Source organism: Drosophila novamexicana, unplaced genomic scaffold, assembly GCF_003285875.2.
Source record: "Drosophila novamexicana strain 15010-1031.04,08,12 unplaced genomic scaffold, DnovRS2.1 tig00001302-arrow-arrow-pilon, whole genome shotgun sequence".
In the NCBI taxonomy this organism is placed as follows: Eukaryota; Metazoa; Arthropoda; class Insecta; order Diptera; family Drosophilidae; genus Drosophila; species Drosophila novamexicana.
The window spans coordinates 937932-963159 of record NW_020824849.1 but is presented as its reverse complement, the minus strand read 5'-3'; the positions used below and the strand labels follow the sequence as shown (position 1 = coordinate 963159).

The window sequence follows — 25228 nt, the reverse complement described above, 5'->3', positions numbered from 1 at the left end:
ATAGAGAGTGCCGTACAGATAGAGGGAGAGAGAGAGAGAGAGAGAGAGCATCATAAAAATCATGTTGTTTTGGGATCCAAAAGTGACGTCCAATCGCCCCCTCACCGTTCACGCCCATTGTCCAGTGCCGAAGGCTGCTGCTTCTGCTGCTTCTGCTGCTTGTCAATAATGTCAACAATGTTGTTTGTTGGTCCATAAATTACAACCTCTCTACCTTCTGCTCCACGAACTTCGTTTTGGCAGCGGGTCCAGCGTTTTATGAGTGCAGCTGGTGCCGCCATTGAAGCTGAAGTAACAACATGAATCGAATAACTATTTATTGCTAACCGATGCACTAATACCCTAACTTAGTTAACTAACGCTAAGGCTGCCATCCACTGGATCTACCTAACAGGGTTCTATAAGACACATCTCATTGAAAAAATATATAATATAATAATCAGCAAAATAAAAACATTATGCACCTTAGACTAATTAGTATTAAGTCTTGTTAAATTTTTTTCGTCATAAATAAATATACACATTTTTACAAAAAAAAAAAAAAAAAAAAAAAAAAAAGACTGAATGTTGGAAGTACATGTTAAAGTTAATGTTAGTTACAGAAGTGCACATTTGTCTGGTATATGACATAAATAGCATATGGTTTTCTCATGTTAAGCAAAAAATGTCTGGCAACGCCACTTTCTTAAGCAGGCTACGCTCATTTTATTTGCTTACATAGCAAATGGCAACACTGCAGCTATACTTGCATGTCAAATATATTACCCTACAGTTAAATTTTCAAGCAACAAGCCCCAAAACAGTTACCTTTTACTGATGGGAATTATTATTATTAATTATTAATTATTAAACAGTCGAGAACTGTTTATTATTACATCTGTTAATTATTGGATATATCTGTATAATTATTCGCTTGTATTATAACATTGGCCTTATCCACTTTACTTTAATTTGTAGTATATTAGCTTGAATCGTTTCTTCCTGAATTTTTAATAGAAAAGTATATCTATATAGAAATATATGTCTTCACTTCAATCATTAAACTCCTATCTCTAGACATTTGTCATTATTTTGAATGACCGATTTGGAAAGAGTAATAATAATCCATACAAAAGAGGTGAATTCTAGTCGCACATTTTTTGGGTATTTTTAGCCCTACAACTATTCAATAGAAATATTTGTTAATTTTTGCCAATACCTTTTGGAACTTAAGTTATACTAGACTTAATATGTATATGAAAAATATGATATAAAGTCAAAGCAGAAAAAGAAGAAGCAATTATTTTTGAGTCAACTTTTGGCAACTTTGTTAAGTTTGTCGTCATTGTGTGCTTGGGACTGGCATAAAATGTTTATGATGCGCCTAATTAGAAGCGAAAACTTTCCTTGGAGTCGGTGCCAAGTCATAAAAAAACGAGCTCAACCAAATGCTCGGGCGGCATATTGAATTAAATATTCAATCATAAGAACAAAAGGCAACAGTTGCTACGCAGCTGGAAATCCGTCCAGGCCCCCTCCATCAAAAATCCACTCATACCCCCAGCCACCATCTAACATTCGCCCCATCCAGCTGCTCCACTTGCTTCAAGTGACATTTTATGGCCTGTTCCGACAGCGACGTCGCGACATCGTCAGCTGAACTTGATAGACAATTTTGAGTACGTCATAAACATTTACCGTTCGACGTGAGCCCAGGCACAAGTGGGGCAGGAGGCAGGCTCGAGTGACATTTCCATGCCAATCAGAGTGCGTCTATCGGCATGTGAGTTCAGCACGAATAAGCCGACAAACAGCTGTATGTATATATAGAAAACTGTTTTTACTCACTGATTGACTGACTGAATGATTGAATTACAGAATTACTGATTGACTAACAGACTACCTGAATGACTGACTGACATATATACACACGCGCATATACAAATAATACTGATTGTCTTGACTGATTGACTGATTCACTGATTGACTAACAGACTGATTGAGTGACTGACTAACAGACTGATTGATAAACAACACGCATCTTTCTACATACATATATAAAATTGCTTGTCATGGCTGTTTGATTATTGACTGATGGACTGACTGACTAACTGAATAACTGACTCAACACACATCTTTAAGCCTGCTTGTCCTGACTGATTGATTGACTGAGTGAAAGAATAGCTGAATGACTGACTGACTGACTTAATAAAAGTTTGATGATCAACACGCATTTGTATTTATACATATATAGAACTGTTTGCCTTGACTGATTGACTGACTGAGTGACCTAATGCCAGAGTGACAGAATGACAGAGTGATTGGATATCATCTCTATATATATATATACATATTTAAAACTTCTGACTGATTCACTGACTGATTACCTGAGTGAGCGATTAACTGACTGATTGACTGACTGACTGAATTATTGATTAGTGATCAGCACGCATTTTCGATTTCTATTGTAGTTTTATATACAAAAAGGAGTTTATTCCTGACTGACTGACATTTTATTTAATTTAAGTTTTGTTGTTTGTTTTGTTCTCAGAAGCGATTCTTAAACCATGCCTGCCGCATCGGTTGCATATGCAGTTAATATTCGTATGCGTTTGCTTACTGCTTTGAACAGGCAAATCCCTTTGAAGCCCTTAAGCTGCTTTAGCGCTAATACCATGAGGTGGCCGGTGGCTGTGGTATAGAAGGAGGCCTTTCTATATTTTGTGTATTGGCCTTAGTCCATGCCATATTATGTGCATTATGGTTGCAATTTGGAAAGTGCCTGCAACGCACTCGCAGTTTAGTGAAACGGAAATCTTGCGGCACTCGAGCGACTATTCCCGACTCGCAACGCCCCACATCCAGGCCGGCCGACATCCTGTGCATATGCATGGCATGTAATTATTATTTTATGGCATACAATTAGTCGCCGGGCGGAAATGCTGCCAGCCACGTGGCACGGCACGGTGCGAGCTACGTGAGCCGAGCTAACAGCCAGCTTTGCCGGTTGTCCCGCCGTTGTCGTTACACCCGGGCTCTGAGTGGCTTTGTGAGCTTTGCTCCTGCTGTTGCAGTTGTTATTAGTTATGTCAGAGGCAATTAGCCAAAATAATTTGTAATCTTATTAGGCGCGCACACACACATAGAGTGTATGTCTATCAAATATTACTGACAGTCACTCGAAGAGTTTGCTCGAAGCTACGCACCTCACACAATTGGCTGAGTGTGTATGTGTGTGTGTGTGTGTGTGTGTGCGATAATTACATGCATGAAAATTAGGGTTTAATTTTGTGCTTTGTGCACATCAAGCATGTACTATTTGCAATTGAGTTGGGGCAAAAGAAACTATTGCATAACCAAAGGCGCACAATCGCCTCACCCACACACGCACACACACAAAGGCCCTTCGACCCACACCTGCGGCCACAGACAGTTTTATTTGATAGCTTAACATTATTAATTTATAATCAATTGACAAACAGGACACACATCAAATTTCGTATGTGCTTAAGTAAATATTTATGCTGCTCACAATTGACATGCCATAACATGCACACACACACACACGCACACATAAGCGCAAACACGGACACACTCAACACTTAAAATGCATTCTATTCAACCGATAGACAGGAATGTTTTACATTTGCCGAAACATTTAATATAATTTAATTTATTGCTTACTCCGAATCAACTGTGCATTTTAAACACTTATTAAAGGCTGTGTTTCATTGGAGAACTCACATACTTTTACAGACTAGAAATCGGTTGGTTACCATATAATATAATCATTATAATATAACACAAAGGACTTGAGGTTTGGTCGTCAGCACTCTCTGAGCAAATGCAGCGCTTTATTTTTTCTCGTTCAATTTCAATCTTTTAACTTCTTCCAAAATCTTTCGATTTATTCTGAATTTTTTGCTTTTCCATTCTTCAAGTTGTATCCCCAAAGTGCGCAGGTTGTCTGTACATGTCAACGCTTATAATTCTCAAAGAGTTACAGCAGCACATGGATGGTAAGGTGGTTAATAAGCTAGAACCTTAATTCTAGCCACACAGACAACCTACTAGACGCAGTCAAGCTTAATATGTTTCATAATTTTAATATTATTAATTATATTTTATTTTAACAAAAAAAAAAAAAAAAACAAGTTGACAGGTAAACAAGGTGTCTTTCATATAGATAGATAGATATTATATTTATTTATTTTTTTTTATTTTAACTAAAAACTACAAATTGAGAGAAAAATAAATCGTTTTTCACATGGAACAACAAGTTTTTAGTTAATTTTCTTTCAGCGGCAATGGTAAGGACCAACTTAGGTGCTCAAGAGGCTCAATTAGCCGCACCTAACCTAACATTATGTGTAAAGTTGGAAGCCAAGTTGATAAAAGCATGTTACAAGTGCACATCATATATATATCTATACATATATATATATATATATATATACGTGCCAGCCAGCCGAAAGCCTACCCGAGAGACCTACTTATTAGCAAGAGTATCTCATATATGAGTCCCATACACACACACACACACACACGCGCGCGCATACACTTTCGTCTATTAAGATGAAAAGAGAGCTCGTGTTTTTACCGTTAGCTGTCATCGTCATGCCGAATCCACTGAGCCCCTGAGCAGGCAATCATTTGGTCCATAAAGCACACGATGCGCCCAAATGTCATGTGCCAAACGGATTACATGTTACAACACGTGGGAGCTGAGTGGGGGATGGCGGGACTTGGGGGTACTTGCGGGTGGACGAAAGGTGGGTAGATCTCATATAAAAGTTAAATGGCAGAAACGGAAGCGTTGACGTCGCGCCCGGAAATCAGTTGAGGCATAGAGCACAAACTCAGGAACACTCTGCCTCAAGCCTAGCCTGGCTGCGGTAATCGTACTTATGTGTGCGTAATCGTAGAACCTTAACCCTTGACACACACACACACACGCTCTTGTTGTGTGTGCCATAAAGTAACTGAAAACTATCGCTGGCCATAAAGCTGATAGGAGCGGTTCGCACAATGCCAAACCCGAGCAGCCTGCCGCGATATATGCCAAATATCCTTCAGCGAATGTCACAGCATTTACTTAACCTGCAAATGGGCCGTTCAATGCTTTGTGCCCGACTGTACCCCGCTCCGCAGTGCTGTCACGGGCGCAACTGTACCCTGTTATCGGGCATTGGGTAACGGTTAAGGCCTTGCCATGGCCGCATGCAAAACGTAATTACTTTATATTGCATTTCTCTCTGTCTGCCCAATTAAACTTCAATTGCCAGGTGTTGTTTTAATGCACCTACGCAGCTTATGCTGGGGTATCTTAGTTGGCAGCAATAGTTTGTAACATGTCTAAGCACGGCTACTAAATGTTTATTTAATTTCTGTGAAATATATATACATTCATTCTTCTTTATTATTAATGCACACTTTTATACTCTACTCACAAAGCGAAACGGGGCATATAGGCTTATGCAAATATTGCTTGCCACCTTTCAAGCTAAAGTCTTCAAACTTTAAGCCTTCAGCCTATTTTTAGATGATGGGTAAACCATGAATATCTTTTGGAGTTAGCAACATATTTATTCGTCTGATTGCAGTTACAGCTTCTACCAAGCATTGCGCAGTCTGTTGTGCCCTGGCATCTTTAACAGCTGTTAAATAATGTTGTTGTTAAAATGTTCAACTATTTAGAGGTTAATAAAATCAATCAGACTTTAAATCTTTTTCGCAGAACAAATTAAAATATATCTCAACAAGTCCCCAACAAAACGCTTTCGTAATGCGATGGGCTCTGCGACAGCACACTGAGCACAAGGTTTAGAGATCGAACCCCTTAAGTATTTTCTAATAGCGACGATTGAGTTTTGATACCACTTGCACTTGCGGCACTATTCATTTGACCTGAGCGAGTACAATATATAGCTATTAAGCAGCGAGGTGCTCGCCACGAATTATTCTTTTGAAACCTCGTGTAGGGTATTTTATGGATGCTTCCATATGCACATACGGTGGATGGTAGGGGGGTTGGGGGGACATGTTTGGATGCCTGGGGCGCAGTTTTTTAATTAAACTTCTCTCTGGGAATACGATGCAATGGCAAATGGTAGAATTGAGTTGTGCCGGAATGGCCCCAAAATTGATGCCTTTAATCAGGCAGCCACTTTAATGACACTTTATGAGACTCATGCCATGGGCGTTGTGAGGCGCTGGTCGGGGGATGCGACGGCGCAAATCCTTATCCCAATAAATTAATCGAAGTTGGTCAGCGGAATAATGTGGAGGGGCAGCAAAAAGAGAAAAACTTTGAAAAATGCCACAAGTCAATTTAAGTAAAGTTCCCGCAGCCTGCTGCGGCAGCCGGCAGCCATTACAAGTTAACCCTTTGTCAGCTGTGGGGATTGGGGACTAGAGATTGGGTATTCGGCGTATTCGGGTGGGGAGGGGCCGTTGTTGCTGTAGTTCTTTTTGGCGTGCTTCAATTGCCATGAAATTTATGTGTTGGCACTCAGCGTGAACTTGAAGCGCATAAATCCACATGAAACGGATATTAAAAATCATGAAACGAATGCCATAGCAAACCCCAAACACAAGCCCAAACCCAAACCCAAAAGCCTCATCCGTTTCGGGCCTGTTACCAAAATGCCTGCATATAGACATATTATATAGCTGATTGACTTCGATCGCATCGGCTTTGTTGCCTTTGAATTATGAACATAGAAATTGACAGGCGGCAAACGGAATTTCTTTTCATTTTTCTTTCCTGCGCTTGCCAAGGGGAAAGTGTTCAACAGCCGCACATAGCTGACAGTGGCAGGGTATTAGTTAGATGATATGAGATTGGCTGAAACTAAATGGATGTGCAAGTTGTGAGTTTCAAGGGCCGAAGTTAAGGGCGCACTTGAGCTGATTTTGTTAGTATGCTTTTCTGATTAATTGAAATTGTACAGCAAACATTTTGAGAGCTTAAATCGGAATTTTTCCACCCTCAGGGGTGAAACATTTGTGAAAAACTGTTGAATGCTATTTTTACTGCTTTCTCAGCTTAAAACTTTCTTTAAAAATGCAATAAACATATAAAATCGCCACAAATTACAACGTCTTTCAAAAATTCACGCGCAAATACGGAAAATGCATGAACCGTTAAAAATAACAATTGTACTAAGCCGAGGCGACACTCATGAATATTTACGGGGAAAACTCCCACAACTCAGAGATTTAAATATATAAATTTGTCCATAAGCCGTTGCAATCGTATCGTTGTCGAACCTGCCCTGGAGTCCCTCAATTCAGATGATAGTTTTCAAATAATTTAGCATGTTTCCATGCCAACAAATTGAATTGAAATGCATGCACTTGTATAACTCTATCTGCAGCTATAACTGTATTTGTATCTCCATCTGTATAGCTGTATCTGTATCTGAAAGTTTGACATGCACAAGGCCGACACATACTCATTCTTCTGCTCGCACTCTAGCGGCAGAGATGAGCGCGTGTCGAGTTTATTAACACGGCACAAGCTTTGACTGCAATTGGTTTATCGAGTTCGGAATTTGAATTAAGTGAACGAGTGTTGCCTGGAGGCGGGTTAAGCATATCGGTCAGGTGTCAGGAATATTACTAGAAATTTTTGTGTTTTCTCCTGGGCCGCACAGATAACTCTTGATAGTTCGGTTCACGGCTCGAATCCACTTCCTGCCAGTTTTGGCTCACAGTTCAAATTTGCTACCTTCCTTTTTGTTGCACCTACTACAATAACATTTGTCTTTTCTCCTAGACTGCACAGATGAATGTAGATGGTTCGGTTGTCGGCTCGAAACCACTTCCTGCCAGATTCCGTGCACGGCTCGTATTCACGACCTGACTTTGACTCTGGTTCGTATAGCTGGTTTTCCGCATTCATGCACCCAGGACTTGCTCCCAACCTAGGATTCTTATATATTTTCCAAATTGTAAGCTTTAGTTAAAAAATGCAATTTTACTCTTTTAACAATAATCGTGTTAATTTATTTGCAAGCTTCACTCACGACACGCAGCCAGCTCTTCAATATTCGAACTGTTGCCAAAAAATGTCTGGCTGCTTGGTTCAGTCAGCTCCAGGCCTGGAGGCAGCTCCGACTCTCTGGTCCTGGCATATTTGATTTTGTAATTTGCATTTGATAAGCAAGCAGCTAACGGAGCCAAACCAAGCCAAGGCGAGTCGAATCGAGTCGAGGCGTAGCTCAACACGATTTGGCTTTGTCCTTGGCAGCCTTTTGTTTTGTTTTAATTCCATTGAGCTATGATATCTAACATTATCCATCTGAGAAGTTGCCATCATCTCTATCTCAATGTGCTGCCGCCAGTTTGTTTGTCTACAATTTTATTAGGTATTTGTATTTCCATTTCCATTCTCATTCTCATTTTTGTTGTCACTTCAGCTTTGCCCCGCGCCAATGCCAACTTGCATTAGCACATTCTCTCTACTGAGTGTGTGCGTGTGCGTGTGTAGATGGGTGTTAAAGTTTCCTTTGGCAAATTGTGCAGCTTTTGAACTAACAAAAATTAAAAATACCCAGGGGCATCGTTTGACCATTGTATCCATATTATGGCTAGGCATTCCCTGCGGGCACGTTCCGAGCCGCTAGTTGCCCAAAAATTCCAATTTATTAAAAAACATCACTTGTTTCCTTTTTGTTTCTTTTTTTTGTTTTTGTTTTGGCCTTTATTTTGAATACCAATTGTAAATTTGACTTTATTATTGTATATCAACTACGCTTAATCAATAATATTTGTTTGGGTTAATACTTTAATTTTGGGAGCTTTCCGGATTTTTCCTTTCCATTTAAGATGCAGTTCAAGACAAGAATGAGAATGAATGAGCTTAACGAGACATTAAGTAATTAAATATATGTACAGGCATGAAATGGTATAACTATGATAGAAAAATATGATGGGTTTTCTTTTAAATTAATAAAAAAATATATTTGAAAAAAGAAAAATGCAAAATTGCCTCAACAAAAATAAAAAGTCTTAACAAATACTTAGAGTTATTTTGTTTAATAAAATGGATCGTCAGTGAAATTTATATTATGGCAAAGGAATAGAAACACAATCTGTGAGCCAATATATAAAATCCAAAAATAGTCATAAAGGGGTTATATAATATAATAATTAAGAAGTATTATAAAATAATAATGACTATCCCTGATAAATATGCTAGAAAGTGATTAAGGACAGGACGAGGTATTGTATAAAACAGGACTGTCTTAGCAAATATTTAATAGTTCAAATATATGAGACACTTGTGCGGTTCTTTTAGCGTCAACTCAATTGTTTGTTACCAGTTTAGCACAAATAAAACCACACAGGTGTCATTTATATTTTAGCTTACGATACTCGCTGCAAGTCTAACTTATACAAAGCAAATCGGTCAAAAAGTAAAAGCAATAATAATGAATGTATTAGTTAAACAAGAGCTTCAATTGAATAAATTAGTCAAACAAAAGCTGCAACTGTTTGATGAGTGAATGTTGTTTGCATTGAATGAAATACAACCACTGCAGATCGCAAAACACTGGACAACAAATTGCACGTTATAATGCAAACAAGTGTTGTATAATCTTAGTCAACACTGGTAATCTAAAGTCTAACTAACAACAGTATATCAATAAATAACATCTAGTTATGTTATATCCTTAATACATATTTGTCCAAAATGAACATAAAATTTATTTTCAAGAAAAAATCATATAAATAATAGCATAATATACATAAAATAAACAAAGTTATAAGAAAAATAAATATAAAATATTGCTTATTTAAGAATACATTAAACTAAAGAATAATTACAAATTACTAATACTCCATAAACATTAAAAATTAAACATTTAAACAGAAACAGCTATCACAACTCTGTCCTAATATACTTTTCTGGCAAGACTTAAGCAACTCAAATTTCTTACAATTAACAATAATATAAAAAAAAAAACTTCATAAAAAAAAAGAATTTTGATATAACGTTGCAATTTGACAGTCAAAATTTGTTATTCAATTTCTTTATAAATATTTGTAAAACGTTAACTGTTTGTTTGTTCTTCCTCATCTATTGCTTATGTTGACTTGAGTGCATTGAAAATGATTTGTTTATGGACCCAAATGAAAGCTTTTTAGATCGGATCCATATCATTATATATATAGAAAGAGTATGTGCTATATAGACGAGAGGCTGGAATTCAGTGCGAACATAACTTTGTTGGTTAGTGTTAAACGGCATTTGTAAACAATTACGCACACAGTTTACAAATGCTTTGTATTTATGTTGTTGTTGTATATATCTCTTAGTATGTATTTATATTTGTTGGTTTATGTGTTAGCTTTGAGCTTGGACATTTGGTTAAAACTAGTTAAGATATTGTTAAATCGAATTGCAGCGTCAAGTAAGTATAGTAAGTAAACGATAAACCATATACCCATTAAACATGCATGAGGACCTTTAACTTCTAGGTACATATTGTGTGTATTCATATATATATATATATATATATATACATATCTATATATACATATGTATAGGGGCTATAGCGTAGTGTGTATAGTATATATAGATACGTTATAAATTATATCAAACAATACTTATATTTTTATACTTATTCCGCATATACATAATACGACTATTTTCTGTATCCTTAAGCACAATTCAAACTACCAAAATAGCATTTTATATCCTTCAATTCTACGATTTCCATGGTTCACGTATTGATTCTTTCAAGAATCCAATATATATGCGTCTGTTCCTTATAAATAAATCTTGGCCGTGTAAATTATATCTGTGTTTTAAGCTCGGACTTTAAAGCGAACTGATCATCATTTGATATCTTTTTCCTAGAATAAAGAAATCCCAGATAACGTGATAGAATTATTTTGTAAATAATTCTATTCTATCAGTTCATATATACAGAATCCTTAGAACATATTTTGGCTCATCCATTATCAATAGATTGTTTATTTTTTCGTATATCCAATTGGGTTTGCCACAATTCAATTCAATTCACTTTGTATATGGTCCAGATTGCGTTTGAAAGGTATTAAAATACCATATTTGAAACTTAATCTTCCCGTTCTTTGAAAGACTGGGGAATGCGCACAGTTTTTAATTGCTATATCATCCATGTCAGAAGAATTTGAAATATGAAAAGGTAAGATGTTATCAGTAGACTTGGAGTTCGGATATCAGGTTTAAATATTGCAATACTTTCATTCGAATTTACCAATATTCTGGACAACTCTTTGTCTTGCCAAGCATTTATATTCTGAATCGGAAATTTCGACTCAGCAGTTGCCGACAAAATTGATGACAAGGCTAATGCATATATACCGATTTTTGGAGCAATCAACACAACATAGAACGTACGAACTCTTGGTTATCAACAATCAATGCCTTTGCGACTAACTTTGTCCTGGAACTAACATCCCAACGACCCTATTCAATCTAACTTCTGAAGGTTTCAACCGTAGTCCAACAACTTAGTATTTAATACACGTATCAACGCATATATATATATCGAATATGTTTTTACATATAGATATATATGGATATTTTGAGATATATATAAATAGAGATTAGATAATTGTTCATCATACTGTATAGATAGATACTTTGGTGCTATGGTATAGATACTGTGGTAATTAGAATTCTTTGTATTGGAAAATATTGACATTGAAATTACCTTCATTTCAGTAAACTCCATTAATATCGGAGCAAAACACTAAAGTACCTTCAGTTCCAGGAGCACTTAACATATAGATTATATGCAGACCTATAAATCCTTCCTTATCATAGCAATTTTAAAGAACAGCTACCGCTTACGATCTACACAAAAGACGATCTAAGATATCGAAATTTCTGACTCTCTCTCCCTCTCTTTCTGTCGTTCTCTCTCTCTCTGTCTCTATATTGTGCTTATATCGCTGTCTCCATCATATTCGTTTCTTTGGATTGTTGATTATCGTGAGTATATGGGCGTGTTTGTGTTTTGTTTTTGTTTTAAATTATGCAAAAGCATTATAGTTTGAGATTATTGTGTCAGTTAGAGATTAGGTTAGGATTTAGGAACAGAAGGGAAGTAAGGTGTTGCTTGGGTGTATTCATTGCGCTACCAACCGCTACTGCTGCTCTACGTGCTACGTCCGATTTGCAACCAGGCGAGCAACAACTGCAAAGCCGGCTGTAGCAGCACTATTTTTCAGATATCGGCATTGATATTAATGCGGGTCAGAAACTCGCCTTGCGAATCGGCCACAGCGCGTATTATCTCCAGTAACAGTTCGCGCGACAAACCTCCAAGTTTGGGCAGCCTGGCCACTTTGGCAAAATCTTTAACAATTAATTTTAATGCATAATCCTTTATGTCATAGATTTTTGTTATATCGGAGGCCTCCAATGTTTGTAGAACATTCTCTGATGTAATATTATGCTCCAATGAGTATTTGCAAAATGCATGCAAACGATTGTTGGACAGGCCATAAAAACAGGGTGCCTGGAACAGGTAGAGTGCATCCTGTGGCGGCATCTTGGTCTCCCCATAATATATATAGCGTAACAGCGAGTGGAAAGCATCCAGCGAGGGTGAAATTTCGCCAATTTGTATCTGATGGATTAATTAATTAACAGCATGATAGATAATTGATAACAATCGATGGCATTTACATTGACGGTATTATCCGGTGGCATGAACGAGCGAAACATGCCCTGAAAATAGGTACAACGTGCTGATAACACAGACTTATGGGCCGGTATCACATGATCCTCCAGTATAAGGCTTATATCGCAAAAGTCCTTGCCCGTTGTCTCCAAGAACAAGGCCATATCCAGCTCCAACGTGGTGCCTAAATACATGCATGGATATTGATGGATTTGTCAATATATATTTGTAAAGATATATCTGTATTGGCGTTAGCCGGCCTTGTCCGTGCCGGGTAGTTTACTTGCGCTGGATTATCTAAATTCAGGAATCTATTTTTGTTTTATGCGGCGCTTAATGAGCTTAAGTCCAGACAGACGGAAAATATCATTCAACCATTGGCCTTTGATTTGCCAAACGAACAGCAAATTAATTTTCACGTTTTCTTAAAAGAAAGAATAACATTATAGCTATAATGAACGCCTTCTATGGTCCGGCTTTGCACATACGCTGGCAGAACAGCGAGGCTTGTGATTACTGAGTTTGGTGAAGATTTGTTGAAAAACGGAAAACGTTCCCCTGGAAAAACCCAGTTTATGACCAGTTCTTCCCTTGGAGCTATATATTATAATACTCCATGTGGATAGCTTGGTCAAGATATCTTGAAAAACAACGAGTTTTTCATATAAGAACCAAAAATTTGACTTATTCCTATGAAATATTTGGGCACATGAACTGCCTGCTATACACAGGAATAGCTTGCATTGGTTTGGATACGTGTTCTTCAATGCATTAAAAGCATATTTAAATAAGTAAAGGCTTTAAAAGGGTTGAAAACAGAAGTATACGACGGTATACGACAAGATTCCTTGGTTTTGGGTGGAGTTTTTCGCATATTCATAATGCATAATAATAATAAACGTATATATTGGTCAAATACTCACCAATATTTGATTCAAAGCTGATGTCCAAGACCAATTTGCTGGGATGCAAACGCTTGCGTATAATCTCGACCAGCAACGGCTTGTCTAGATCACTGAACTCACTGGACATGACCACTTCGGTGAAGTTCTCCTCCTTGATAATGAATTGCATGCAGTGATCCTTAATGATTTTGATGCTGAGACGTAAATCAACAAAATTGAATTGAAATGAATTGAATTGAAGGCAGCCAGATACTCACTTGTTTCTGTCCGCATTGTAGAGTGCTTCGAGCACATTTATCTTGTTGATCTTATAGTCCAGATACTGTATGCAGCCGTGCGCCAGGCGCGGCATGGTGAACAGGCCAGCCAACTGATAGATGTCCGTGATGAGTATGATGATATTCTTGCTGTAGGAGTCCTTCAAATCAATGCGATCCGTATAGATGTAGTTAAGTATGATCTCGAACGCTTCGGGTGAGGCATGTGACAGTCGCACCTCCAGCATGGGCTCACGATCTGCACCGACGCCCGTATATAATACCAACGCATCCACCTGACCAACACCATAGACCTTCTCCATTTGCTGTTGACGCGCCTCGCGCGCCGACAATATCTTATTGCGCAAATACTTGGAGCGTGCCGCCACAAAGGCAATGTGCGCCAAAATGCGTATCTCTTCAGCGCCCACCACAAACTGAATGTCACAGAATTGCTTCTCCTGAAAGAACTTGCCAAAGTCGTCGCGCAGTGTACACTTGGGATAGCTGGAGAACTGAAAGCGATACGTATCGCCACGTCGGACGCTGTTGTCGACGGTGCCGCCAAAGATATACATTGCATCGCCAATTACGGCCGATGCATGGAACACACGACCGGATGGCACATCTGAGTTCTGTTCCGGATGTATTACAGACCACACCTGCGAGTCCAGATCGTAACAGTGCAAATCATTTGGCAGCGTGGAGTCTGCCGAACCACCAAACACATACAGGAAACGATCGTGATGCACCATGGTGTGACCATAGCGGCGTGATGGTGGCGCCGACGTGGCACCACGCAGCACCGGCTCATTGGAGATGCGACGCCAGGTGCGCGTCTTAAAGTGAAACTCAAACAGCGAATTTGTAATCTGCAAGCCACTCTGGCCAGAGAAGACATACATGGCATCGCGTGCAACGGCAACGGGAAAATTGCAGCAAGTGGGCGGACGATCACCTTGCTGTTCCACCTCCTCCCATTGATGATTCTCGCCGGTCAAATTAAGCGTCCACATATCATTGAGACGTGCATTGCCGTCGTAGCCAGCATAAATCCACATTTTGTTATCATAAACTGCAGCACCATGCGCCGAGCGTGGCACGGGTTGCCTGTCAAATTTGGAGAGAGAGAGAGAGAGAAAGCAGCAGCTTTTAGTTGTGATTCCGGACTAACGACTGGCGAGATTCGTCTTACCTGCCCGAGAATTTCCATTCCACCCACATGGCGCTGAGAAATTTGTACTCAAACAAATCATTCTTATTGGTCAAATTCGAGTTGGAATGTATGTCACCCGTATAGCCGCCAAAGATGAACATTGAGCTGCCCGCGACAACAGCTGAATGATGATAGCGCGGTGCTGGTGGTGTGCCCGTTGCGCATGCCCGTCCCCATGACTTGTCCTTGACCCCAAACCTTATCAGATCGTTGAGCATGTTCTTGCCATTGTCACCGCCGAACACAAACATGGCATCCTTGTAGGCAACCACCGTGTGCTTGCTACGCCTGTAAGAAAAACAACAAAAACCATGTTTAAAAATGTTCCTGCATTGCGCACTTGGCTAAACTTACTTGGCGCCCACAAACTCGGCACACTCCAGCATGCGTGTCCATTGATGCGTAGCCGTATAGGAGTTGAAGTCCACATTGAGCGCATTGCAGCTGTAGCTGCCCGGAGAGATGGCTTTACCATTGACGCTGCTGCAGCTGCCATTGCTGCTGCCATCGTATGCCAGACTGCAGCCAGCGAATGGTACCACAGCGGAAGCCGTGCTGCTACTGCTGCTGCTGCCAGCGCCGTTGCCGTTGCCACGTGTGCTTCGCATTGAGCTCGATGTGGACATCTTCAGATTGTTGCGTATATGCTGTGCGTCCAAACAGCCAGCCGTTGATGCACTTTTGCGCGCCTTAATCCGCTTGCCCGATTTTGATTCTCGCAATTGGAACGCCTCAGCCCCTGAGGCAAATGCCAACTGCTGCTGCTGCCGCTGCTGTGAGCTGTTTGCTACGCATGCGGGGCAAAACACGGATGCTGGTGTGCTGCCACCGCTTGTACTCCCACTCCCACTGCCACTGCGACTCGCACTCGCACTCCCACTTCCGACTAGGCCACAGACAGCACTTAGGCCACTGGATATTGAGCTGGAGCCAAGGCCGTAACTGGCTCGGCTTAATGCTCCAGCGCTGGTGCTGCTACCACTGCCACTCCCGCCACTACTGCCGTTGGCCACGCCAACGCCTCCGCTTGGTATATCTTCCCCAGAACCATTCGTGTCCGCGCCAAGTATGGACTTTAGCATTAAAGCATTACAGTTGTAGAATCTCCTTCGTTGGCTTATCTTGATGGAAATTACGCTGCGGCCCAATGCCTTGCTCAACTCTGACGCTATTTTCGAGATCACTTTTCACAACCCCTGCAGGTCAAGAACTAGCGATGGGCAAGCAAAGAATTTCCATGTATCGATATTTAAAACGCATCAATCGATAATTAATATCGCCAAAATATGCAAGAACTATCCCAGGAATTGTGCGATACAAGAGATTGCGCCATACGTTGTAAGCAATTGTTTTCATATATTGTGACGTCACGGCTGTCCGAATTCTTGTCTAAGCAATGCGAATGTTGGTCTAAATATATTTAATGCGTACCATCTATTTAAACCCATATGGGGTCAAATGATAAATGCAATTGCCGAATTTGTAATTGTATTGGACTTGGACTTCATTTGCAATCGTGACGTCATACTTACCAAGTGAAATAATAATTTAAAAAACGCGGCGTTATCTTGTACTAGCCATAATTTTTGACACCATGCACGTATATGAGCAACCCTGCTTGGTAGCCAAAACCGCGGCAAAGACCACAAATAAATTATAAATAAAGCGAAATAATTTTAATAACAAACTGTTAACTAAAGAAAATTTATAGCCCTGCAACAGCCGTGTGGTTGATTGCTGCGCTCACCAAATGGCAAGCAGCTCACGGACCACAATACTGCCGCAATCGAAAGAGGCGCTCCTGAAGTCCTACAATGCGCGCCTCAAAGATGATGTTCGCAGCATGTTGGAAAACTTTGAAGGTAATAACATACACATTTATGCTACATATATATGTATATAAGAGCTAGGAGCTGGAAATGGCGCGAACGCTGAAGCTGGAGCTGCCAATGGGGCTAGAAGAATGATTTGAAACGACGCTCTCTACGGACACGCTGACGACGCTGTCGTATCATGCGATAGAGCAGTTCCATGCCCTCGAGAACGCCATGTCCGTTGGCGGCGCTGACGCCGTGCACCTTCCAGCGCTGTTGTAGCTCGTCCAAGCGCAATCGCAAGGCTAGCTCTGCCGGTGCAATCGCATGCGGCAGATCCTGCTTGTTGGCGAAAACCAATACGACACTGTCCTTTAGTTCGTTCACGCGCAGCACCGAATGCAGCTCGGTCATAGCCTCGGGAAAGCGTTCAACATCGGCGGCATCCACCACAAATATAACGCCAGCTGCATTGTTGTAGTAATATCGCCACATGGAACGCACACGCTTCTGGCCGCCAATATCCCAAACAGTCAGACGGAGGCGCTTGTATTCCAATATTTCCACATTGAATCCAATGGTCGGTATGTTGGTTAGAGTGGCGCCCAGCTTAAGTTGATACAGAGTTGTTGTCTTGCCGGCTGCGTCCAGGCCAATCATCAACACACGCACATCCTCCTTGGCAGCAAACCGATCGAAGAAAAATGAAAATGATGTGCCCATTGCGTATGCGGCTGCTAATTTTGTTGTATTTTATAATTGAGAACTGAGCAAATATTTTTGCATGTAACTGTATGTAAATGACAAGATCCACACGCGTTCTGGCCCCAACTGTAGCTCTGCCCGGCTGCCACAAGGCAACCATAGCCTCTCTTTAAGCCCAAAGGCATTTGTTTATGCCATCCGATACGAGCAGAGTGTATGTTCTGTGTGTGTTCTCTCTTTTGCACTCCGCTCTCAAACAATAACTGACTCCGTTGTTTATGCTTTTGTTTACAGAAATTCTGAAGCTGGCGCGGCGCGAAAGTCACAGTCAAATTTCAAAGACAACACAGTGCGAGCAGGATGCACTAGAGATGCAAGTGAGAGCCGCCAACATGGGTAAGCGGACAACTAAATACATATAGAGACCACTGATATCAGTTAGCTTTCTGTGATGACGATCATTAAATACCCTGCCAACCATACCATGACAGTTGTACGATATACTATTCTGATCTTAGCCAACAACAACATCGTTATTTATATGACTCGCTTCTATGGCAGCTTTATGATATAGTAGTTAGTGTGTTTTAAGCGCGACAAACAACAAATACACAAGTATTATACAGGATATCAATATCAACGGATAGTTCCCATGGCAGCTAACTTATATAGTAATACAGTGTTGATTAGTTTTATTTCGAAATATTTGAAATATTTTTAAAAGCAAGGAAAATGACAGGATCTTACAAGATAAATCGAAGCCCAAAGCAAATATTTCTGCATCTTTACAAACTACGAATTTGTATTTAAATATGTCGATGATGACTGATAGTTCCGATATATATATATTGACGACAGATACCCTTACTTCAACAAAGCGTATTTGGGTCTGGATCCTTAAATGACTGAACGCCCATTTTGTGACACATTTAAAAAAATACTCTCTGTGTTGCAGTGCGAGCTGGTGAATCGCTGATGAAGCTAGTTGCAGATCTCAAGCAATATCTTATACTCAATGACTTTCATTCGGTGAATGAGGCAATCACAAACAACTCACAGCTGTTTCGGGCCACGCAAATTGAGTGCGACAAAAAGCTGATGAAGCTGCGCGACGAGATGGCCATGGACCTGTACGATCTGGAGGAGGAGTACTACACTAGCATATTTAAATAGCTCTTAATTAGAATCTAGTTAGCTACACACATTTATGTATGTATATGTATATGTGTATACCTTGTGTATATGTATGTAGAGAGTATGAAAGAATGAAAATGCATGCACGATTTATGAAAATCTTAAAAGTTCTATTTAGGATTAACACTGCTAATGCTGGGGCGTTCCTTTGAGTTCCTTTGATTATCTTGGTCACCATGCGACAGAGAGGACAACGATGCCGATGTATTGTCCGCTGTGCAGAGCTCATCGTTGACGTTATCCACAATGTCGCCGGTATAGAAGAGTATCGCCTTGGGCACAATTTGGGTGCGCAGCAAATAGCCCACCTCAAAGTCGGCGCCAAGTACCATTTTTGTCTTCTCATCGGCCAATGATAGATCCATCGCCTGCGGCGGTGAGAAGAATCGAAAGAAGGACTCGCGTGGCATCACTTTTGATATATTGCGTGCACCTTTCCGAGGACGTTTCTGTTTGACCGTCTGTAATGTCAGATTAGAGCCATCCCGCCAGTGGATGTGACAGCCCTCGCAACGCACAATTTCTGGACCCTCGAACATAAATGGATAGTCCTTGTCCGCCTCGTGACGCAGTATATATTTTTTGGTTAGCTGCAGAGAGGATGTGTGCAGATACCCATTGGGACGAAACTGAAAATGAACTGTATAACTATCTGGCTCGTAGCTAATGCGCACATCGAGCAGGCACTCGAGTAACGGCTCATCGTGCTCCTGCACCAGATCTGAGATAAGGGCCACATTGCGGAAGACCGTTAACCAGAAGCTAGGCACGCCCACCGCATTGGATGGTAATTGATGCAGCTGTTCGGTCAGTTGCTTAAATTCCTCCGTGGTCTTAATCTCCTCGAGCAATTCATCGGGCTCCTCGCGCCAATAGCGCTCCATCACCGGCGGCTCCACATCACCGGCGACAATATCGCGCCGGACATCAAAGAGCGTACAACTCTGCAAATAGAAACGCTTCTCCAGATCGTACACCTCGCGAAAGAACTGCTCCGATATTTTAATCTGCTGCAATTGATTGTGCTTCAGCGCCAACACACGATTGCGCACCGTCTTTGGCAAATTATCGACCATGTGCTGTAGAAAGGCTCTGCGACTGTTCGACGGCATCTCTGCCGGACTCAACTTAAAGCTGTCGGAGATGGCACCGGGACTCCGACTGCGACTGCGACTACGACTACGACTACGACTACGACTCCTAATACGATTGCAATTAGCAATTGAGACAGTTGGCGTATTCATCGCATCCTTCACATTTACAATGGTCGCCGTTGAGCTGACTTCCGAGCTGGTGCCAATGTTGAACATCTTAAAACCTATGAATTTTGATATTGAATTTTGAACGGAAGCCTGACAAAATTCTTTTATATTTCTTTTTACTTCTATATATTTTGAAAGCAAAATGAAAACTGTTCCAATAAATAGCTGAAAAAATGTCAGGCAAGAATTCAAGTCGTAATGCAAATCAAAATCATGCCATGCAATAAAGTGCAGGCTTTTATTTATATTCTATATCAAAATACAACTAAGGAATCATCTAAGCATAAGACTAGACGAATCTTGGGACTGACAATTAGATACCCTTGTATTAACTTCCGATTGTAGTCCGAAAACAACTTAAGAGCGATTCATTCTGTGAAATATTCTATACATGTGAAGTTTAATCAAGCTCTTTGTAATTAAGAATTTAATACTTGAGCGCATGGACTGTTCGTTTTTTTGGTAAAGATATAAATAAACTAGCGGATATTGCCCGGCCTTGCACGTGGAACGTTTTATGCTAAAAATGTTAGATATTACCTTTCCACTAAGTACACGTTCGCGGAAAATTGAAATCTATTCATCTTGATCTCCACTTTTATTTAAAAATATGACAATCTTGAAACTGTAGAATAAACTTTCATTTATTAAACCTTTGATCCGGCTGGTAAGCAAAAACCTTTCATGTAACCGTTTTTCGCCAATTAACCTTATATAAATATGCACATATATATTCTTGTTCATTATATCTGATAGTATTATCTTCGTCTTCTATCTATTGCATTTAAAGAGACTAAAGACAAACGTGGCTAAGGTCGACACGTCTGTTGATACTGATCCTTATGTGATCGCTCTAAGCGTTACCCACTTCGAGATATAACAATAATACGCTTGACGAGGGTGTTAATTATATGCCCTAGGGTATACAACGCCGCCAAGATAGAGCTTTCAGGAATTCTACGAATAAGCACTTCAAGCGATATGCTCGCCAATCTAAATACTGCGATGATCACAGTTCTGTCATTGCTTTTGTATTTTTTCTTCCAGTGAAATAACTACTAACTTATTAAATACAAACAAAAACCAAGCCCTAAACTTGTACTTAGTAATATCTGATTGACTGATTCAGAGGGACTTTGAACTTCGTTATTATCATTCCATGAAATGTCCAGAAGCGTACTTAAAGAATCGTATCCAATTTAATGCTACCATGGTGTGTGGAGTAATCGTGGTCGTAAACCGATATTTGTCGTAGGTCAGTCAATCATAAGACAGCATGAATACTGATTACCTTGTCCGTCCCAGCCGCATAACCTATTATGTACAAAGGTCTTGATAGTTCTTGAGTTTTCCCTTATCGCAGAAACACGGTTCTACACAGCTGGACTGGATCGTTACTAATCCCTGGCATAAGACCGCATCGATAACACAAGTCATTGTCTTTGCCTTCATAAATCAGGGGTATATAAAATACGTAACCGCCTTCCTTGTTTTATTTATTGATAGAAAATCCCAAATATTTTCTTATCTTATCCCAGATTGCTTACGGCTGTGGCCCGGTAAGCTGCATTCTACGCTAACGTGCTCAAGTTGATTTATTTTTAAATATTCAAAGTACTTGTGGGTGGTCCACACTTCAAAATATGTTATTTGCTATAATTCAAAGTCGTTTAATGAATAAACGTTTATAATACAGAAGACGAAGTCCTGTGCTTGATTAGACCATCAGTAGATATTATCAAGCATACGTTTTTTTATTTCAGACATCTTTGGCACACCCCATTTATAATACTTACTTATATATTAACAGCCGATTCGGTATAGCCATGCCCGGCTTTTCGCTCGTCTATTTCCAGGCTTTAAGCTTAGAATATATCCGTCTTTCGGTTGCAGGCATATAGTATATCAGAATCGGCCAGATCGGATCATTATGTTAAGTCATTAAAAGGATCCTTCGAAAATTAATTTTTTTTGTATCGATATCTTGACCAAACCTGGGATTTAAGGAATTCAATAGGCTTCCTACATGTGAACAACCTTATACGCTTCGGAATACTAAATATATATATGTATATATAAAGCTCTATAGAAGGAATCGGTCCATACTGATCAATTAGGAATTTCATTTTACTATTATATTATATAGCAGCTATATTAGAGTATACTATATCATATATTTGTCCTAGAAACTTTCGTTTTATGACTCTGAAAAAGGGGTTTTCTGAAAACCCAGGAAGACTAGGTTTTTGCTTCGTTAAAGGCCAAGAGTTCTAAGTTGTTGAGCGTCTCTTTTGATGGTTGTCTTCCGGCGCTGTCTTATTTTAGGCATAGGTATTATACTGCTCTGTTGTGTGTTATAAAATGTATTATATATCATAATGCACGACGCGCCCGAGGACATGTCCTTGAGTATGTCACCGAGCAAGACAAAATCCTTTGGTGTTCAATAGCTATATAATTTTATTTACTTATTTCTGTTAAAGAGTAACATTATTTATCACATAGGTATGCATCAAGTTGTATATATATCCAATTTGGGATGTCCTAGAATATGAAATCCTCATCGCAGACCAGCTCCATGTTGCTCAGACTGCGCTCGAAGCACTTAATACGCTGATACCACTGCGGATCCTGGGCGGTGACCGACTCGGGCCGACCCATGTTGTGCCTGTAGAGATATTCGGCATGTCCCTGGCCGCTGACGCCATTAACGGTACAGGCCACAAACTGGTTGTACACCTTGGACTCCCAGTCGCCGCCCACATAGCGCACAGCACTGTGTTCCACACGTATTTGGACCAGATAGGCGCGCTCAGCGGTATGCACTATGAAATTCTGATGCTGGGGCGGCGTGCCCTTCTCCCCGTAGGAGTACAGCTCAAAATTGCTGGCGGTGATCGGCTGATAGACACCTTGGGGCGTGCACACATAGCCCACTTTGAGCGATGATAGAAAGAACGAGGGCTGGCTAAGATTGCCAACGACCATGCTGCTGCCATCGTCCAGCAGTAGGGCAAAGTAGACATAACGATTGATGGAGCTCAGGCAGCGCTCGGTGCCAAAGCTGTGATCCCGAAATCCGCGCAGTTCCAGCTGCAGCCGGCTCTGGCCGAGCACAATGCTGCCGGAAAGCTGGCCATTCTGCTCATAGTGGGTACGCTTCTCCACAATGTGACCGACGCTCTTAAGCATGCCATAGAAGCTATCGTTCCAGGCCTCACGCGCTATAGAGTCGGCAATCAACGATGAGCTAAGATCGCGATTGTAGTTGAAATGTTCCGCCGTGCTTGTGAATTTCATATCCAGCTGCACTTCCACCAGCTGCTCATCATTCGTCTCCGGCTCGTTGATCATGGAGCGTCGCAGCTGGCCCACATATTCGAGTCGCCAGACGCGCATCGATTCCTCCGGATAGATATGGAAGCCAGCACCACGAAATTCGGTGCTCTCCTCGTTGCCATCGCTGGTAAAGTGCACCATGTCCGGCAGTTTGGGCAACGAGTACAAATGACCATCGGGTAACCATAGATACAGCGCCGCCTTTAGCACGCCGCGCCTACGTCGCTCCAGCGACACCATCAGCTTCTGGCCAGCTGCATTGGCAGCCATAAAGCTAACCACATCATAGCTTTTCGGATCATTGGTCAGCGGCTGCGGACGATCCAGCGTGGCCAGATGCGCCGCCGAGCTGAGCTGATCCTCGTTGCGTTGGTAGATGCGATATCGCAGCTGGCGAAGCACAAGCAACGCAATGCCATACTTGATCCTGTAGAAGATGCCCTTGCATGGATATTTGCCAAAGATGAGCGCCGACTTGCGGCTGAGCAGCAGCAGCGACAGGCCCAACAGCACCACCAGCAAGCCAAGCAGGGGCAGCAGCACCATTAAGCCAAGGCTAAGCAGCGCCGCCATTAAGCCAAGGCCAAGACAGATTATCAAGAGCATGTTGCTCGCACTCCAGTGGCGTTTACGTGACTGAGCTGTTCCAGGCAACGGACGGCCAATGCATTGAAAAATTGTCGGCGATAAGCAGTCACTTCCACTTCTCCCTTTAGCCTTCGTACGCAAACAAGCCACTTGGTCAGGGCTCTTATCAATATGGGTCTTATCAGTCGGCCACATTCACGCAGCCTTTGGCTTACAATACCAGCAGAAATGTTGGCCATTGAAACCGGTCGATTGCTCAATTAATGTTGCATTTGCTTTTGGCCATAAATCAGTTGACAATTTGTTTGTTTAATTTATGATACGTATCGTAAACCCAACCCGTCAGTCGACGATAAAAATTAAATTCTATTCCCGCTTCCCATTTAAGGCCTATGCGTAGCATTTATCTTTTGTCAGCGCAGCCAGCTATGCTATTCATGTATACACATGCATACATATTGTTTTATATATCAATAAGCTTTTGTCATGTCATATCAGAGAGTTTGCGCCGTTTATATCACAGTATCCGTATCCTTGCTTATACTCGTCCACAAAATGAAATGAGTATACTCGTTCTGTTCAATGTCCATCATGCCTGACCGTCCGTCTGCCCATCTGTCTGGTTAAGCGCGTGTCTACGACGCAATTAAATTTAGAGACCCAAAATTTGGCAATATACTTATATTCGTGTTTACTCGTGTCAGATAATGTTCAGATTATATGGTGCCGTCCAATAGGGAGTTTCAGAGGTACAGTGCCTAAATTTAGAACGCAGGCTAGCGATATGGCGCTTTAATGATCGAAACAAATTTTTAAAAGCACATATGTAAACTCAACGAACTTTACGGAAATGAAAACTTTATGCTCTATGCATGTGCATAATAATAATTCGATTGCATTCGAATCATTTGAAGGTTAAATTTAAGTTATTTGTAATATGAAATCTAAAATTCGATGGACTTTTTTGTTTGTTTCTGATGTAATGTGCTCTACTCCTGGAAGCATACACAGGAATATGATTGCGTTTTCCAGCACTGTCAATATTTATTATTAACCGTTAAGAGTGTTACCAACAGCAAAGCCAAATGCGATTTGCGACTGCGCCAAAACTTTTGCAGTTTTTCGAGCTGCTGTTGCCTGCGCTCGTCTCTCTTCGACTGGCAAAACAACAAAAGCTAAATCAATAAAAACATAAAATTAGTACGCAAGGAGCATGCAACAACAGCAACAACAACAACAACAATTGGCACAACAGCTTTTGGCGTGAAGCACAATTAAGCAGC

At 40.8% G+C, this 25228-nt stretch overlaps 5 protein-coding genes across 5 annotated transcripts; 1 reads left to right on the top strand and 4 right to left on the bottom strand.

Annotated features, from left to right (window-relative positions):
* Positions 1-10550: 10550 nt before the first annotated feature.
* Positions 10551-16225, bottom strand: LOC115767057 (leucine-zipper-like transcriptional regulator 1 homolog). The gene is made up of 6 exons (XM_030711193.1): positions 15398-16225; positions 15023-15331; positions 13828-14937; positions 13589-13764; positions 12671-12849; positions 10551-12611 (listed from the first exon to the last, which is right to left on the bottom strand). The coding sequence occupies exons 1-6, from the start codon at positions 16123-16125 to the stop codon at positions 12207-12209; spliced, it is 2907 nt and encodes a 968-aa protein (XP_030567053.1). The 5' UTR covers positions 16126-16225; the 3' UTR covers positions 10551-12206.
* Positions 16226-16793: 568 nt separating this feature from the next.
* LOC115767065 (mediator of RNA polymerase II transcription subunit 22) lies at positions 16794-18830 on the top strand. The gene is made up of 3 exons (XM_030711205.1): positions 16794-16905; positions 17857-17958; positions 18518-18830. Exons 1-3 carry the CDS (start codon positions 16794-16796, stop codon positions 18733-18735), a joined length of 432 nt encoding a protein of 143 aa, XP_030567065.1. The 3' UTR covers positions 18736-18830.
* LOC115767064 (ADP-ribosylation factor-like) lies at positions 16913-17850 on the bottom strand. Its single transcript, XM_030711204.1, has one exon. The coding sequence runs from the start codon at positions 17578-17580 to the stop codon at positions 16999-17001; it is 582 nt and encodes a 193-aa protein (XP_030567064.1). The 5' UTR covers positions 17581-17850; the 3' UTR covers positions 16913-16998.
* A 4-nt stretch (positions 18831-18834) lies between the features above and the next one.
* LOC115767063 (nucleosome assembly protein 1-like 4) lies at positions 18835-20143 on the bottom strand. The gene has a single exon (XM_030711203.1). The coding sequence runs from the start codon at positions 20064-20066 to the stop codon at positions 18867-18869; it is 1200 nt and encodes a 399-aa protein (XP_030567063.1). The 5' UTR covers positions 20067-20143; the 3' UTR covers positions 18835-18866.
* A 2329-nt stretch (positions 20144-22472) lies between these two features.
* On the bottom strand, positions 22473-24004 carry LOC115767043. Its single transcript, XM_030711172.1, has one exon. It carries the CDS (start codon positions 23961-23963, stop codon positions 22563-22565), a length of 1401 nt encoding a protein of 466 aa, XP_030567032.1. The 5' UTR covers positions 23964-24004; the 3' UTR covers positions 22473-22562.
* Positions 24005-25228: the final 1224 nt, after the last annotated feature.

Coding starts and splice junctions, on each gene's coding strand:
- LOC115767065 (XM_030711205.1), top strand. CDS start 16,794: ATGGCAAGCAGCTCACGGACCACAATACTGCCGCAATCGAAAGAGGCG. Junction 16,906..17,856: donor CATGTTGGAAAACTTTGAAG/GTAATAACATAC, acceptor TTTTGTTTACAG/AAATTCTGAAGCTGGCGCGG. Junction 17,959..18,517: donor AGTGAGAGCCGCCAACATGG/GTAAGCGGACAA, acceptor TCTGTGTTGCAG/TGCGAGCTGGTGAATCGCTG.
- LOC115767043 (XM_030711172.1), bottom strand. CDS start 23,963: ATGCTCTTGATAATCTGTCTTGGCCTTGGCTTAATGGCGGCGCTGCTT.
- LOC115767064 (XM_030711204.1), bottom strand. CDS start 17,580: ATGGGCACATCATTTTCATTTTTCTTCGATCGGTTTGCTGCCAAGGAG.
- LOC115767057 (XM_030711193.1), bottom strand. CDS start 16,125: ATGCTAAAGTCCATACTTGGCGCGGACACGAATGGTTCTGGGGAAGAT. Junction 12,850..13,588: donor CAGCTTTGAATCAAATATTG/GTGAGTATTTGA, acceptor GCATGTATTTAG/GCACCACGTTGGAGCTGGAT. Junction 12,612..12,670: donor CACCGGATAATACCGTCAAT/GTAAATGCCATC, acceptor TTAATCCATCAG/ATACAAATTGGCGAAATTTC.
- LOC115767063 (XM_030711203.1), bottom strand. CDS start 20,066: ATGTTCAACATTGGCACCAGCTCGGAAGTCAGCTCAACGGCGACCATT.